The following is a 14,161-nucleotide window of genomic DNA, read 5'->3' on the forward strand; positions in this document are numbered from 1 at the left end:
TAAACAGACGAAATACAATAGCTAAATGAATTCTAGTGGTGACCCAAGCAACCAAACTATGGCCCGAATAGTTTGGAAACATGTAAATATATCTTTGATTTGATTGCGACCGCGCGGAACGGCGTTGCCAGAAATAAATATTTGAATTGTGAGTGTGACGAGAGGTAAAAAATAGAAACGTTGACTAAAACACAATATTAATAAAAATGAAAATAATAAAACAAAAAATGGAGTAAAAGCAGAAAAAATAATAAAGAAAGAGAAATAAAAGTTTTCTCTTCTAACAAAATGACTATCGATTGTGTGAAGCACGTATATGTGTATTTGTTACGTGACGATAATTGCTTCATGTCAGGAGTCCATGTGTTGTCACTGACGCAATCCTCTATACTGAATTGGTCATCAGGAACAAGTGAATAGCATGTACAATTATCAACCAACAATATTAGAGATATATCAGTGCTTTTTGTTGTTCATAAAACAAAATAATCAATGGATAATTTAACAAAGTTATTCCATCTTTGAAGTTTCAATTTTATGGAAATAAAAATTGTCCAAAAAAAAAAAAAAATCCGATAAGAGCTTTGAAATAACTGATCAATTCAAAATATGTTCATAAATATTAGCTAGAATCATTTATTCTCACATCTATCTTCGAATCATTTGTTTTTCTTTATTCACTTCCGGCGGATGGCGTATTTTATAACGACTCCATGAAAAGATGAAGTCATTGCCTATGCACAGACTACGTAAAACAAATCGTACAGTATTTTACAGACAGTAGTAAATCTTAATTTAGAGTTTTAATATTGTATTTGTTTAGTTTAGAAATGTTTCAAGAAAAAACAATAGATTTCCTTTAAAACCCACCAAGAGACAAAGGCATTAAATAAGACAGGTGTACATTTTGCCATCTGTCTGAATTGTTGCCAGGTCAAAGGATGCCCCTATACAATGAATTTATCTACTTATAATTGGTGTCTAAAATGTTGAAAATCTACATTTTTTCAAACATATTTATTCGAAATCTCCAATTACTTGTGATGCTGTTCAAGTGGTAGTAGACAACGATAGTGCATTAATAAAAAAAACCGTGTGAATTTTTAACGTTAAAACTCAACCAACCATATTTCTTGTGTCTGTTTATCGGTGTGAAAGACTCACCGAAATGGCTGCATGAAACAAGTCAACCTGATCCTCAAGGTGAATAATGAATTTCTGAATGTATTAACCAGTTTTTTTTTTGTTGAAATAAAAATATCCAGCAAATAAAATAGTATGGAAAAATAAGACTTCTCTAGATTGATTTGAAGAAATTTAAAAAAATAGAACGTTTGATCGTGTAATAAAATTAATGAGAAATTTGTCAAGGCCCTAATGGTCGTAGCAAGTGGTGAAGGTCGCTTAACCTTGAGAATGCGCAACTAGTGCTTCTCCACGTGGTCGTTTCGAACTTTCCTGTGGTGGTAGTCATTGGATGAGTGAGGAAGAAGGACAAAGTTAAAGCAAAAGAGAAGAAAAGGAGATGGTTCAGAAACTTGACTACCCATCTTTGAAAAGGAATTCTTTGCCAAGTGGGGGAATCCAGGTACCCGGCTTCTACGCTTTTTATCATTCCCCTCTATCCTTCCTTCTCACTCTGTCTTCTACGTTTAAGTATATGCGAATCTCTTCAGCAACTCATCCTAAAAACATCGAGTTCGTTCAATCATTGTTCGTTGAAGGTAATCATGAAAAAATAGCATTTTTTTAAAAACAGAATTACATCAATGTGACACTAATTATTCTGATTAATTAAAGATTATATCTGTGTACATAAACTTAATTAACAATCTCTATAACTGATAATAAAAATATTAATGTCATTTTCAAATTTTTAGACAATAAAATGTTATCTGTTGGCAGAATTAGATCACAAGAAATTTAAAATGGTATTGAATCTACTTGAAAAAAATTCAAACTTATTAAATGAAAGCTAGATACGATGTTTGAGCAAGGATAAAGGAACAAAAGCTTGGATTTAAAGTATACAATACCAGGGGTTTCAAAACCGGTTAACGGATGAACAAGTTTGCAATATTCTCCTAGATTCTATTCGTCACTATTTCCAGTTTTCCAACAAACGAATTTTCTATAACTTTAGCAGATAAAAAAAACCTACAAAAATTTGTATAAAAAAATTTCATACCTCCAACTACGTAAATAACATCAGTATATTAAATCCAGATAAAAATACAAACATTTAATTGAACTTAATATCGTGGTCAAGTATTGATTCGTCTTTTCCAGTGAAAAGTTTTATTTGGAGATAAAAGCTAGAAACTAGAGATTAAATGAAGATACATCTTCTGATGGAGTATCTTTAGAAATTTAAACCTGTCGCATGTCATCATTACGTCTACAAGCTACCGGTTAGTATGTATAGTCTATGCATGCACGAGGTCGCTGGCTTAACGGACGAGATGTGGGAATAATATGAGGTGTCTGGTTGTATATCCAGTGCCTCGCCTCAACTGAGCAAATTTACGCGATGGCACACCTACATCCGCCTCCATATATAAGAGCAACGGCATTATAAAAGCTTAAACTAACCAAGAAATAAAGGGCTTATTCATATTTTAATTTATATTTAATCGTTCACGAGTCAATTACACTCTCGATTGCTATCAAACGATTCCCAAGAAACTTGGATAGTTCTCGAAGCAATGAAAACCTATCTCATGTTGGAGACATCACACATTTGTTGACGTAATTCATCAACAAATATTTGCATTAGGTTTCAATCTAATCTTTTTCGTCACGATGATATCGATATACAAAGCAACTATTAAATTATTAAGTTGAAGCAAGACTTTAGAGGACATTCAACTTGATTCAAGAATAAATAATTATATTAAGGAAGTGTATATGTGACGAATGACTGAAACGTACAATTAATAACGAACGTGCTCATAAAAAGAAATTGGTGTTCGTTACATTACACTGATCACATTTGACGCGTGTGCACTTGCGCCTGCGAAAATAGGAGAAAAACCACGTTGAATCTTATTGCTTAATGTCGGACATGCGCTTCTGGAGCAACGCCGGTATAATGTTTGCCGGTTTTACTTGAAACTCACACGCGCTTTATTTAAAAACTTATACAATAGAAGAGAAATATAAAAATGTAGGCATTCACTTAAAATAAAATAAAGATAAAATTAATAATAATAATAATAAATATTATCATCGTACTCACAAAGTAAATTGTAGCTCCAATATATATATTTTCTTCGAATCCAACTCAAATCCACCTTCACTAATGTTTTATTGAAATTCACAATAACACTCGACACAGCTACAATCACGTATTTAAATATCTTCCAAAAATATATCCCAAAATGGTTGTATTTTAATAAATGACGATTGTAAACGCACACTACAAGAAGAATACGTTCTCGAAAGGAATATCTTACGTGTCTCTACGTCGCAACGCTTCAACTGACTGAATAGATGAGAGAGCGGTATAATGTCAATGATGTATGTGAGAAGTGAGACGTTAGGGAGGGACGACGCGTCTGTCAAGCAGTAGAATTTTCGATACGTAAAGGTTAACCGTTGAAATTCAGCGGCACAACAGGTTAGGTTCAGTAGTTCCAACAATTGCGCAGCGTATCTGTCCCTTTCTTTCTCTTCCCTTCTTGGTGTGTACTTGATTATGTTCGTTGTTTAGACGCAATATATATTTACAGTTTTTAAATTTGAACTGTCAAATTTATAGTACTGGCACTTAGTTAAACACATCAACACAATGATGATTAATCGTTTAAAGGTACAAAATATAAAATGTATAACGAAAATTCAAGAAAAACTTGAAAAAATACGCGTAATAGATCTGGCTAAGTTGTAGGCACGCCACGAGTAGAACGACGCTAAAACTTGGCCACGAGTCTCCGGAATAAGTATGGAGGGGGAAGAGGAGGTTGTCGATTGGAGGAAGGGATAGAGTTTGTGGGTACGTAGATGGGGTGGGGGGGACGAAGAGAGAACAGAGAGACTATCGTGTTGTGAACAAAGAAGGGCAATGCAACAACTAGAGGGGAACAGAAGGAGAAATATACCGACCGTTTGCCGCGCACAAGAATAAAGAATGACGACGGGAGAGAGAACGACAGTCTTGAACCGATGAAGGTGGTCGACGTGAAGTGGGGGAGTCAAGCCAGCTGGAAACCGGCACTTCGGGTTCTATCGTAAAAATTCGTGCACACTCGAGCCACATCGGTCTATCTCGACTCACCAATGCGCGTCTCCGCGTTCTTATGTCTTGCACGCACGTGCTCCCTCACAAACTTGAGTCGATCGCGTGTGAGTTGAACATTCGCCGTGGCGAAGGGAGAATGCAATACAAGATGCGAGAAAGACAAAGAAAAAGTCATGACAAATAAAAGTACTAAAGAGAGAAGCTACGAAAGGACCTTGCTCACTGTATAACGATGAACCCACAGGCGTTGTGCCTCCAGCGTCATGTCTTTGTCGTTGGCTTCCCTCCAGTTGTTGAAGAAGAAAAGAAAACCATGGGCGCCGAAACGTGCTTTTTTCTCACCCTTGTTGATATCAAGATAAGTATCTATCATCAATGTATGAATATCCACCAAGTTTTATAAAGTTAACTTGATATTATTCTTGATCCGTGCTTCCTTTGTTTCCCTTTCTCATCCCTTCATCCAATTTCATGTCTACAATGTATGTATGTATTAGTAAAAAGAAATCGTTTTAATGGTGAAATACTCTTGCTAAATTGTGTGAAATGTTTTTACGTGATGTAAGTTGCAGGAAATAGCTGCCGACGCTCATGGGCAGTCTCGCCGTTGCATCTGCGAGCTACAATGATTGAAGCGTGCACGTAAACTTGGGGTACCCGGTGGAAGAACAAAGCGACATCGGGTTCTCATTCAGTGTATCGTTGCACATAAAAATTTATATGATACTGAATACGAAAAAAAGCAATAAAAGTGAGGAAGACAGTAAAATAAAATTTACATCACGAATCAAAGTAAGAAAAAATAATTTTAGTTGTTTAAAGAACTTAAAGAATATTACTTTTAGCAAACTTGATCATCTCTTCTTATATTTTCACAGGAGATAAACCAACTGGATCTCGTCTTTTGAAACTTTCTCTAACGAAATCTCAAGACATAAGTTATTGAATTGGCATCTCGCGTGTCTCCTGCCAACTTCCCCAAGCATTTCCGATCCCCGGCTTTTGTTCAGAAAATGCACTAACGTATTCTCTCATCATACTTGTTCTCTACACTAGTGATGTTATCGGCAGGTGTCTACCGATACCTCGAGAAACTGGCAAGTCGCAAACCCACAAAATCGATTGAACGACGAGGGCTTATCACGTCGAATGTCGTGGGGTAATGCCGGGAATGGAAGGTAAACACGAAGAGTTTACGACTGCAAAAAGCGATTTGCTATTCCTCTGTTACTCTCTTGAACTCACGTGACCTTATTTTAGTATAGGCTCAGATGGGGACGAGCTTTCGATTACAATGTATCACCCCATTATATCTTGTGTACTCAGTAACTCCATTTCTTTGCACTTATATCCAACATAATTTACTCAAGACTACACTTTTATTAACAAACTCACCAATAGAGTTAATGTAATATTATACTGCTTTATATTTCTAGACTAGTGTAACAGGGAAAATAAATAACACATGTATAGACCGCAATAATATGGAAATAATTCCATTGCGTGATGTGACTCATTTCAAATCGACCGTCCTACTTTACTACAATGCATTTATATTAGCAACAAACGAGAAAAGCTATATTACACCATTTGCACACACATGTAGACTGGTAATCAATCAAATCATTAAAGTGTGATTGAAGAACTTGATGGCCGTTGGACGACCGTTTACATTACATTTTTCATTTCCTTTTACTCTCACTTGGAAATTGAAAAAAAAAAAAAGAAAGTTTTTTATCGATAAAAAAATTATGTTGATATATGGTAAAAGCACGTGATAAGAATTTGAATGAGTTAGTCAATGACTTATTATGGATTATATTTGCGTGGTATTGATGGTATTCATAGGGTTATTGTGAGAGGTTTTATCTTGACTCGCTTGAACGAGCCAATATTGCACGTGGGACGTTACACACGTGAAGGTCCCCTATATCAAGAGGGTTGTTGACGCGTATATAGTCAGCCTGTAGACGAGGTTATAGCGGCACAGGTTCTCGGTTGATCGAATTTTGCATAGGAAAATTTGCATTGCACACCGCGGATACGTGAGTGCGGGTCAATGCTCGACAGACGTCAAGGGGTGTTTTAGGTAGGTTGGAGCTTCGAAATTATGCGGGGCCAGTATTTTCCACTATCCTCAATCCTGCTCGTCCTATTTACCAAGCATTAGTCATATATTTAGGTGATCAAGAATGAATAGCTCTCTCGGGGCGGAATGACGTTCATCATCATCATCGTCATCATCAGTCATTATCACGAGGAAAAGCATTAAAACTGTTAATGATTTACTTTCATCGTGAATACGTAAAATACAAACATGTTTATATATTATGATACATAAAAAAGGATTATGCGATAATAAAAGATGTAGGGTATATATCATTAAAATGCTACTAAAATCAAAATATTAATCTGTATGCGGATGCTGACATCGTATATCCGCCCCTAGCTTCTTCATCAGCACCAGCATGATATTTTATCGTATATTTTCGTTACCTACTCATGTATATATCCGCAAGGTACTTCATTTGATTTATCAAAAACAATAACTTGACAATGGCATAACATGCAACCTCCCCTTAATGCAAGATCAATATTCAAAATTCTTCTATCAAAAAGTCAGAACCATGAGGTTGAATTGTTACATTATTGCTGACAAACTTGTTTTGATGATTCAATCGATTTTATCAATTTGTCTATTTTACAGTTTAAATGAAAAAAGCTATCTATTGATGCACTTTTACAATGGAGAACGTCGAAATGATTGACATTATTCGATGCAGTGTGATGTGATGACAGTGATTCATATATTTGCGAATATACTGAATTTGATGTAATTAGTGAAATGTTCATTTATCTGATTTATGGTAAAATCATGTACGAAAAAATATTTAAAATTTTATTTTCACAACAGCTATAGTGACAGTGTTATCGTGAAAAAAATAAATTGTGATGATGAATAAATTTTTTTTTTTAAATAAAAAAATAAATTTGTTGAATATAAATATTTAAACTATGCACATAAATAAATGAAATCTTAGAAAATGCATGAATCGAAAATGTGATAAGGGTAACGTTGAATTATTAATATTGTAATATAAAATTTATGACTTCAAAGTTAACTAATAGTAGAAAATTAACAAGTTTCTGTAAACAGAAAAAAATCAATTTGTGATTTAGAATGATTAAAAATGCGTGTGTTAGTATCGTGATTTAATTTACAAAATTAAAAGAATCTGCAATATGATAGATTGAAAATTTTCAAAAACTGTATACATAAGAAGGCATCAAACAAAGTCGCTGATATCTTTAGCCGTTAATTTACAGAGAGAAGCAACTACACCTCATCCATTTTAATTTCGGCGTTACGCTTGCAGCGTCTCGTTGCAGAGGCATTGCAACCACCCCCTTGGGTCTTGCAACTATGAACGTACGGTTAACGCTTGCGGATGCATGGAATTTTTCATTAAATCGCAGCAGGCAAACCATTGCACGTTTTACCATATCTCTCGACTTTCCCGTGTAACAATGCATCAGAGTATATTCTGAGAGGCAATCGGTCTTCTTAAATCTTCATTGTGATAAAGAAAAAAAAGTTTATCTACCAAGCTCTTGATGTGGTTTAAGCCCAGGAATAAACCTAGATGTTCAATAAACAAGCATGAAGTATAAATTTAATCGAAGGAAGAAGATGAATGTATATTGTTGCAAGTTTTCAACTATCGATAATTGTATATGTTCGATTGGATACTAGAGAAATAGAATTAATTTGTGCTATTCGCTACATCTGCCTTTTCACGTGAATTCTACGTGGGGGATCATCATTTCTCTCGATTTTACGAGGTAAATTAAATCCCGAATCTGCCACTCGATGCCAGAGTCGAATCAACAAACTCGGTAGTCGTTTCAGTAATTGCGTTTGAAATTGGTATATCCAAAATCTCATCTGTAAGATCTTTATACATCCATTGACCTTTAATTTATATATTTACTTCGATTGTATAGAATAGTAAAATGTTCCAACTTTTAATTACTTAGTGTTAATTATTTGCTTAATTACAAGCCCCCTGTAATGTATTTACATTTACACTAATTTCAGAACTCTTGATCGGTATAATTGACTTTGGACAATATAACATCGAGATACAAAAGGTATTATTTCATAAATAAGTCACTATTGTCACTGCAGTTGTCACATGATTATATCATTAAATGAGAGGCGTAGTTTAATTAAAGCTTTGCTGCTGTTTGCTTATGGTATCAGCCCCTAGAGCGCGCACATACTGTCGTAATAATTACCCGAAACTCACTATAACAATTGCAAAGACTACAACTAGAAACAGTCGTTAATCGGCGAATGCTCGATCAACTTTGAAATAACCACTGTTCTATTTTTATTGTCTTCGAGTATTCAATCTTTTCATCTGACTATCATGTATCTCAGTTTAAGTCTCTTCTTTTTGTTTATTTTTCCAGTTAAGTCAGAAGTTAATAATCCAATTGTTGAAACTAAATATGGAAAAATTATGGGAAAATGGATGAAAACATTCTGGAATATACCAGTTGCTGCTTATCTTGGAATCCCTTATGCTGAACCACCTATTGGGGAGTTGAGATTTAAGGTAAAATTTCCTTCACTAATAATCACCTAAATATTCTTTTATTTTAATTGCATAATAGTTAATGAATTATTTAAGTTGATTTTACATTTATAAGAGTCCAAAACCATGGCAACAATCATGGAGGATTACACGAAATGCAACAAAAGATGGACCTATTTGTGCTCAACTGAATCGAAATAAAGAATATTTGGGAAATGAAGACTGCCTCTATCTCAACATTTTTGTTCCTGAAGTGAGTTATAAAGAATTCTGATGATAAAATTTCAAGTTACTTCAAAAATATATTTTTCTTAAAGTTACAGATTTATACTTTACTTAAATATTGTCTAAAATACAGATTTTGTTTCATCTTAGAATCTTGAACTTTTTTATTAATTTTAATTGAATTCATTAACCTACTAAAAAGCATGGATTTATAGCAACTTAACATCTAAATGTACCAACGATTGCATCAATCGAAAATTGTTTTTGCTATGAACAATTGCCTTCAATTTAATTTTTATTAACCACTCAATATCTAGGGAGAATATGATGATGGCTTTGAAGATGACATTTTTTTTTCTAAGTATATCACAACAAGTGAAATTATATCCTTGTCTGTAATAACGAATCATAATTTCAAGTCATTTAAAATTATTCCAAGTGCTAAAGAATTTTTTCTCGTTATCATTTAAACAGCATTAAACATTAGAAAACTTCAAAGCAATCTGAGTGCATCAGTTAATCAAATAACTTGACAATGAATACAAATCTGTGTCATAGGCAGTGCTATTTAGTGAATTATAATCTATGGATCTTAAATAGATAAATCATGAATAAACTTTTTGTTTACATAGTAAACGTAATAACTTAACTGTTTTACATGGAATGGGAAAGTTAACTATTTTAGTCGTTATACCAATGAGAGTAACACGATCTCTATTGTTTATGGAGGTCGTATAACAATTAGCGAAAAACAGAGTCGAGGTCATCCGCAGCAAATTGCACGAATAATTTTACGGAGAATCTCGAATGTCATAAGCATATTATGATGCAAGATTTTAACTAATTTATTATCCCACTTTAACACTAAATAATTGAAAAAGCCTAGATACAAAGCAAGATTTAGAACTAAGGTCAAATAATATGCATATAAATGATGATAAATGTTTTTTAATAGATGGCTGAAGGAGAAAAAGTGCCTGTTCTCGTTTTTATACATGGAGGTGCATTTATTCTTGGGAGTAATAATAGTACATTCCTTCAACCGACGTACTTATTAAATCAAAAAGTCATTTTAGTCACACCAAATTATCGACTTGGAATATTAGGTGAGTTTATTTATAACTATTTAATATTTACTATAATGAAGATCAATTTTTTTTTGTCATTTACTTCTAAACCAAGATGTTGATTTTGATTTGTCATATGGTAGGTCAATACTTTCAAGAGCTTGGTAAATAAATATATATAATAATAATTTGAAATATGTCAAGAATTGTATTTATCGTAATTAAATTGTTAGTGCAAAATAAAAAAAAATTTAATACTTTGAAGTAAAAAATCAAACACGTATAATTTAGTTTTTCAGATTAACTCTAACGTAAATTTTATCATTAATGAATGATTAAAGTTAAAGTAAATATGTGTTTAAACACAATAGCTTAGAGCTGAGACATGAGAGTGTCATTATTATTAATGAAAAACTAAATCTAAACATAAACTTTGGAATTTAATATTTAAAAAACAGTTCACATAAAAATAGTCATTTAAAAATAATCAGTCATTATTTTAAAATGTATTTTTTTTTATATACTTGGAAAAAATAATTTTTTTATCGAATTCTCGATTTAAACGACTTATCAAGTATCATGAGGATTTTATAGGGTTTCTTAGCAGTGGTAATCAGGCTTCACCTGGAAATTACGGTCTCAAGGATGTAGTCCAAGCTTTAAAGTGGATACAAGAGAATATCGAAGTCTTTGGTGGTGATCCAAGTTCAGTAACATTGTGCGGACATAGTGCTGGTGCTTCACTTGTTCATCATTTGGCTTTGTCAAAACGTACAGAAGGCCTCTTTGACAAGCTTATCACTCAGTCGGGTACAGCTAATGCACCTTGGGGCATACATTCAAGCTTCAGTGCAAAGATTCGGTATGTTGCACTAGCCATTCAACTCGGATGTTCCACTGACCGAAAAATTATAGACATGGATGACTCATTTGATGAACATCAATATGACAACGTTCTTGAAGATGATATGCGAATTCTTGATTGCTTGTTGGAAAAGAGTCCAAGACAGCTTACAGAACAACTTATGCTGTTTGTAAGTTTTTAAAAGTGCTTTTTTTTAAAAAGTATTTCTACATAGAGTCACAAAGAATAATTTATCTTTTTTCATAAGTAAAAGCAGATGATTTTAAATTCATTCATAACATTTTTATTATTTTAACTAACAATAAATGACTTTATTTTCAAGATTAAGATAACGACCCAGTCATTTTATTTTTTTGCATGGCTTTACTTAGATAAAACTCTAATAAGAATAAAACAACTTGTTTGAATTTTATACACATGACTAAAATGAATATCTATTATATATATTTTTGTAAAAGGTTTTGCTTTTGGCGACAGTATATATTAATTTCGACAAATAATTTTTTTAAATGTAAATACTTCTTACAAAAAAATAAGCATTGTATTTAATGTATTTAAAACTCAAAAATGTGAATCAATTAAGAAATCAACTTATAGCAAGCATGGCAAGATCAACCATACTGCAATTTCGGACCAACGATAGAGCCTGAATCCGAAGATGCGATAGTTACAAAACATCCAATGTCTGTTATTGAAAACGGAGAGTTCCGTGATATTCCTTGGATAAATGGAGTAGTTGCTGACGAAGGATTACTTAAGACGTGGGGTTCGTTTTCATCAATATCAGTATTAAGATAATTTATTTCTAAGGAAGTATGCATATTAAACTAAGATTATTTTTTTTATTATCCAGAATTAATTAACGATGATCATACGTTATTCACTTTATTGAATCGATTCGATGAAGTTGCACCTATATTACTGGAAATGGAAGAAATTTTAGACAATTACGATTTTTTTATTAACAAAATTATGGATTTCTATTTCCCTACTTTTACTGATGATGAAACTAATGACACTTTATCTATTAAAACTAATCTCACTGCGGTATGTATCCAAAAAATATCCATTAATGAATTCGACAAAAAATAAAATTTAATATTTATATTTAAAAATAAAGTCGAAAAATTCATTTTTGTTTTGAATAATAAAATTTGATAACTTTTAAATCAAAGTAAAATGCTTAAATTAAATTTTAAAATATTTTGAATGCAAAAGGTTTTTTGAATTCAAAATCCATTTCATATTTAATATTTTTTTTTAAAACTGTGGGTATTCAAGCAAACCCATTGATCATTCAATAATAACATTTTACAAAATATTAATAGAAATACATATTATTGATTAAGTTATTGTTAAACATATACTAAAATTTACAATTTTGAATCATTGATTTTTATATTATTGATTTATTTTTTATGATAATAGTTATTTTAATGGAATTTGCAGTTAGCAGGTGACGGATTAATAACCTACTGGTCGTATGAAGCAATAAATACCCAAGCTCTAAAAATGCAATCAAATGCATACTTTTACGAATTTGGATATATTGAGTCATACAAGGAGGCATTTTTAAAAGATGGTCCGATATTTGCAGGTTAATTACATAAAAAATACTCACTCCTCTTTGTCTAACTTAAACACAATTCCTGCACAATAAACAAGATCGAAAAGTAAACGTGAGAATACAACAACTGTTGAACAATTCATGCAAAAATATTGTCAAAAAATATACATTTGAATTTTAAAATAATGTGCAAAATTCTAACAAAAACGTTTTAACAAAATATTAGAAAAGGAACTAAAATTTTTATCATGGACAATTGAAACAAATTTAAATTTTTTAAAAAATTCAAAAAGGATTATATCAATATATTTAATCGAACATTGATAAATTATTTGCTTCTGAATATGTAAATATATAAATTCTATTATTTCAATTGAATTAATTAAAAATAATAAAATATTGAAATATTTTTTGTTCAATAAAAAGTATAAACATATATACCAGATATATATACATATATATACAAAAGAAAATAAAAAAAAAGTAAAAAAAAAAAAATCATTTGATCCTATTTCAATTGCGAAATTCTGGATTCCAATAAAACTTGTAAATTGGAAAAATTCAATTGTTATGTGATTTGTTTTAGGTGTTGGCCACGCAGACGAGTTAAATTTTTTGTTTGCAAGCTTTACGTCACCGGATAATCCGCATATTTTATTATCTGATGACGAAGTGATGATCAACATTATGACCGAAATGTGGGCTAATTTCATGAAAACAGGGTAAATTTATACAGATACATTGATTGAGTATCCTCTAAACAAACATTGTACTTAATTCAATGACGTTCTCGTCATTCCATTTTACTTATCGATCAAACGATATCCGAAGATCTCCTTCATTTATTCACAGAATACCAAGCGCCCAACTAACACCAGATTGGGAACCGTATCGAGTGGATTTCCGATTCATGAAGCTCGGCATGGGAAGATCGCCGGATATTTCAATGCAGAAGGACTTCCTACCGATTAGAATGGAGTTCTGGCGAGATCTTATGGGTAATGTGTCCGTATCTAGAGAAATTTCCTTTCCAAATATCAACGAAAAAGAAGAAGATGCTGATCAGCATGAAGAAAATTCAACTGCCAGTAGAAATGTATTGCTACATTTATTTGTAATGTTACCGCTATTTCTTCCAATACCGTTCTTTGTTTAGTCATCGTTTAATCATACCTAACAGAGAATACACAATATCAAAATAATAATTCAATACCTTTGGAAAATTAATACGTTCATTTGCGGTCTGTTTATTGATTTTACTATCCTCTAGTTTTACAATAGTATCATAAATGAATTATTTGAAGAGCACAATATAATGTAAATATTTCTTATTTAAAATATTATTGCTATTTATTTAATGAGTTAAAATAAATGTAAAAACATTCTATTCTGGAAATATGAAAACTCAAAAGCGGAAATTCACGTCTTAAAACATCTTCGCCAACTTCAGTCAAAGTTTATGAACCTCCAACTGTTAATCACGTACTACAATCGTATTATAAACTTTAGTCTCGCTCACCAACTCTGAACGTAACTAAGAGTGAAAAACAAAAAATAGTACCTACCGGCATTTATATAAGTAAGAACAAGATAAAA

At 32.1% G+C, this 14,161-nt stretch overlaps 2 protein-coding genes across 13 annotated transcripts in view; one reads left to right on the forward strand and one right to left on the reverse strand.

Annotated features, from left to right (window-relative positions):
* The window catches only part of heph (polypyrimidine tract-binding protein 1 heph), a 174,313-nt gene that overhangs the window by 128,264 nt on the left and 31,888 nt on the right, over window positions 1–14,161 (reverse strand). For 2 of the 12 annotated variants that reach the window (XM_035095759.1, XM_035095697.1), the window contains exon 1: window positions 3,239–4,114. The exons of 6 other annotated variants lie outside the window; for them this stretch is intronic. The gene's annotated coding sequence lies outside the window, so the exon portion shown is untranslated. Of the gene's footprint in view, window positions 1–3,238; window positions 4,118–14,161 lie in introns of those variants that run through there. 4 more of the 12 variants (XM_035095733.1, XM_035095724.1, XM_035095785.1 and 1 more) reach the window with 4 other exon arrangements.
* Window positions 8,547–13,764, forward strand: LOC118074466 (esterase FE4-like). Its single transcript, XM_035095685.1, has 9 exons — window positions 8,547–8,862; window positions 8,957–9,094; window positions 10,022–10,172; window positions 10,728–11,167; window positions 11,596–11,764; window positions 11,852–12,045; window positions 12,448–12,595; window positions 13,152–13,287; window positions 13,418–13,764. Exons 1-9 carry the CDS (start codon window positions 8,674–8,676, stop codon window positions 13,719–13,721), a joined length of 1,869 nt encoding a protein of 622 aa, XP_034951576.1. The 5' UTR covers window positions 8,547–8,673; the 3' UTR covers window positions 13,722–13,764.

Source organism: Chelonus insularis, unplaced genomic scaffold (assembly GCF_013357705.1).
Source record: "Chelonus insularis isolate UGA/USDA-ARS -01 unplaced genomic scaffold, ASM1335770v1 contig_116_pilon, whole genome shotgun sequence".
NCBI lineage: Eukaryota > Metazoa > Arthropoda > Insecta > Hymenoptera > Braconidae > Chelonus > Chelonus insularis.

Excerpts from the sequence above, each read along its gene's own strand:
- LOC118074466 (XM_035095685.1), top strand. The coding sequence starts at position 8,674 with ATGTATCTCAGTTTAAGTCTCTTCTTTTTGTTTATTTTTCCAGTTAAG. Across the intron at positions 10,173-10,727 it reads TTATCGACTTGGAATATTAG|GGTTTCTTAGCAGTGGTAAT; the intron begins GTGAGTTTATTT and ends AGGATTTTATAG. Across the intron at positions 11,168-11,595 it reads CAGAACAACTTATGCTGTTT|CAAGCATGGCAAGATCAACC; the intron begins GTAAGTTTTTAA and ends ATCAACTTATAG.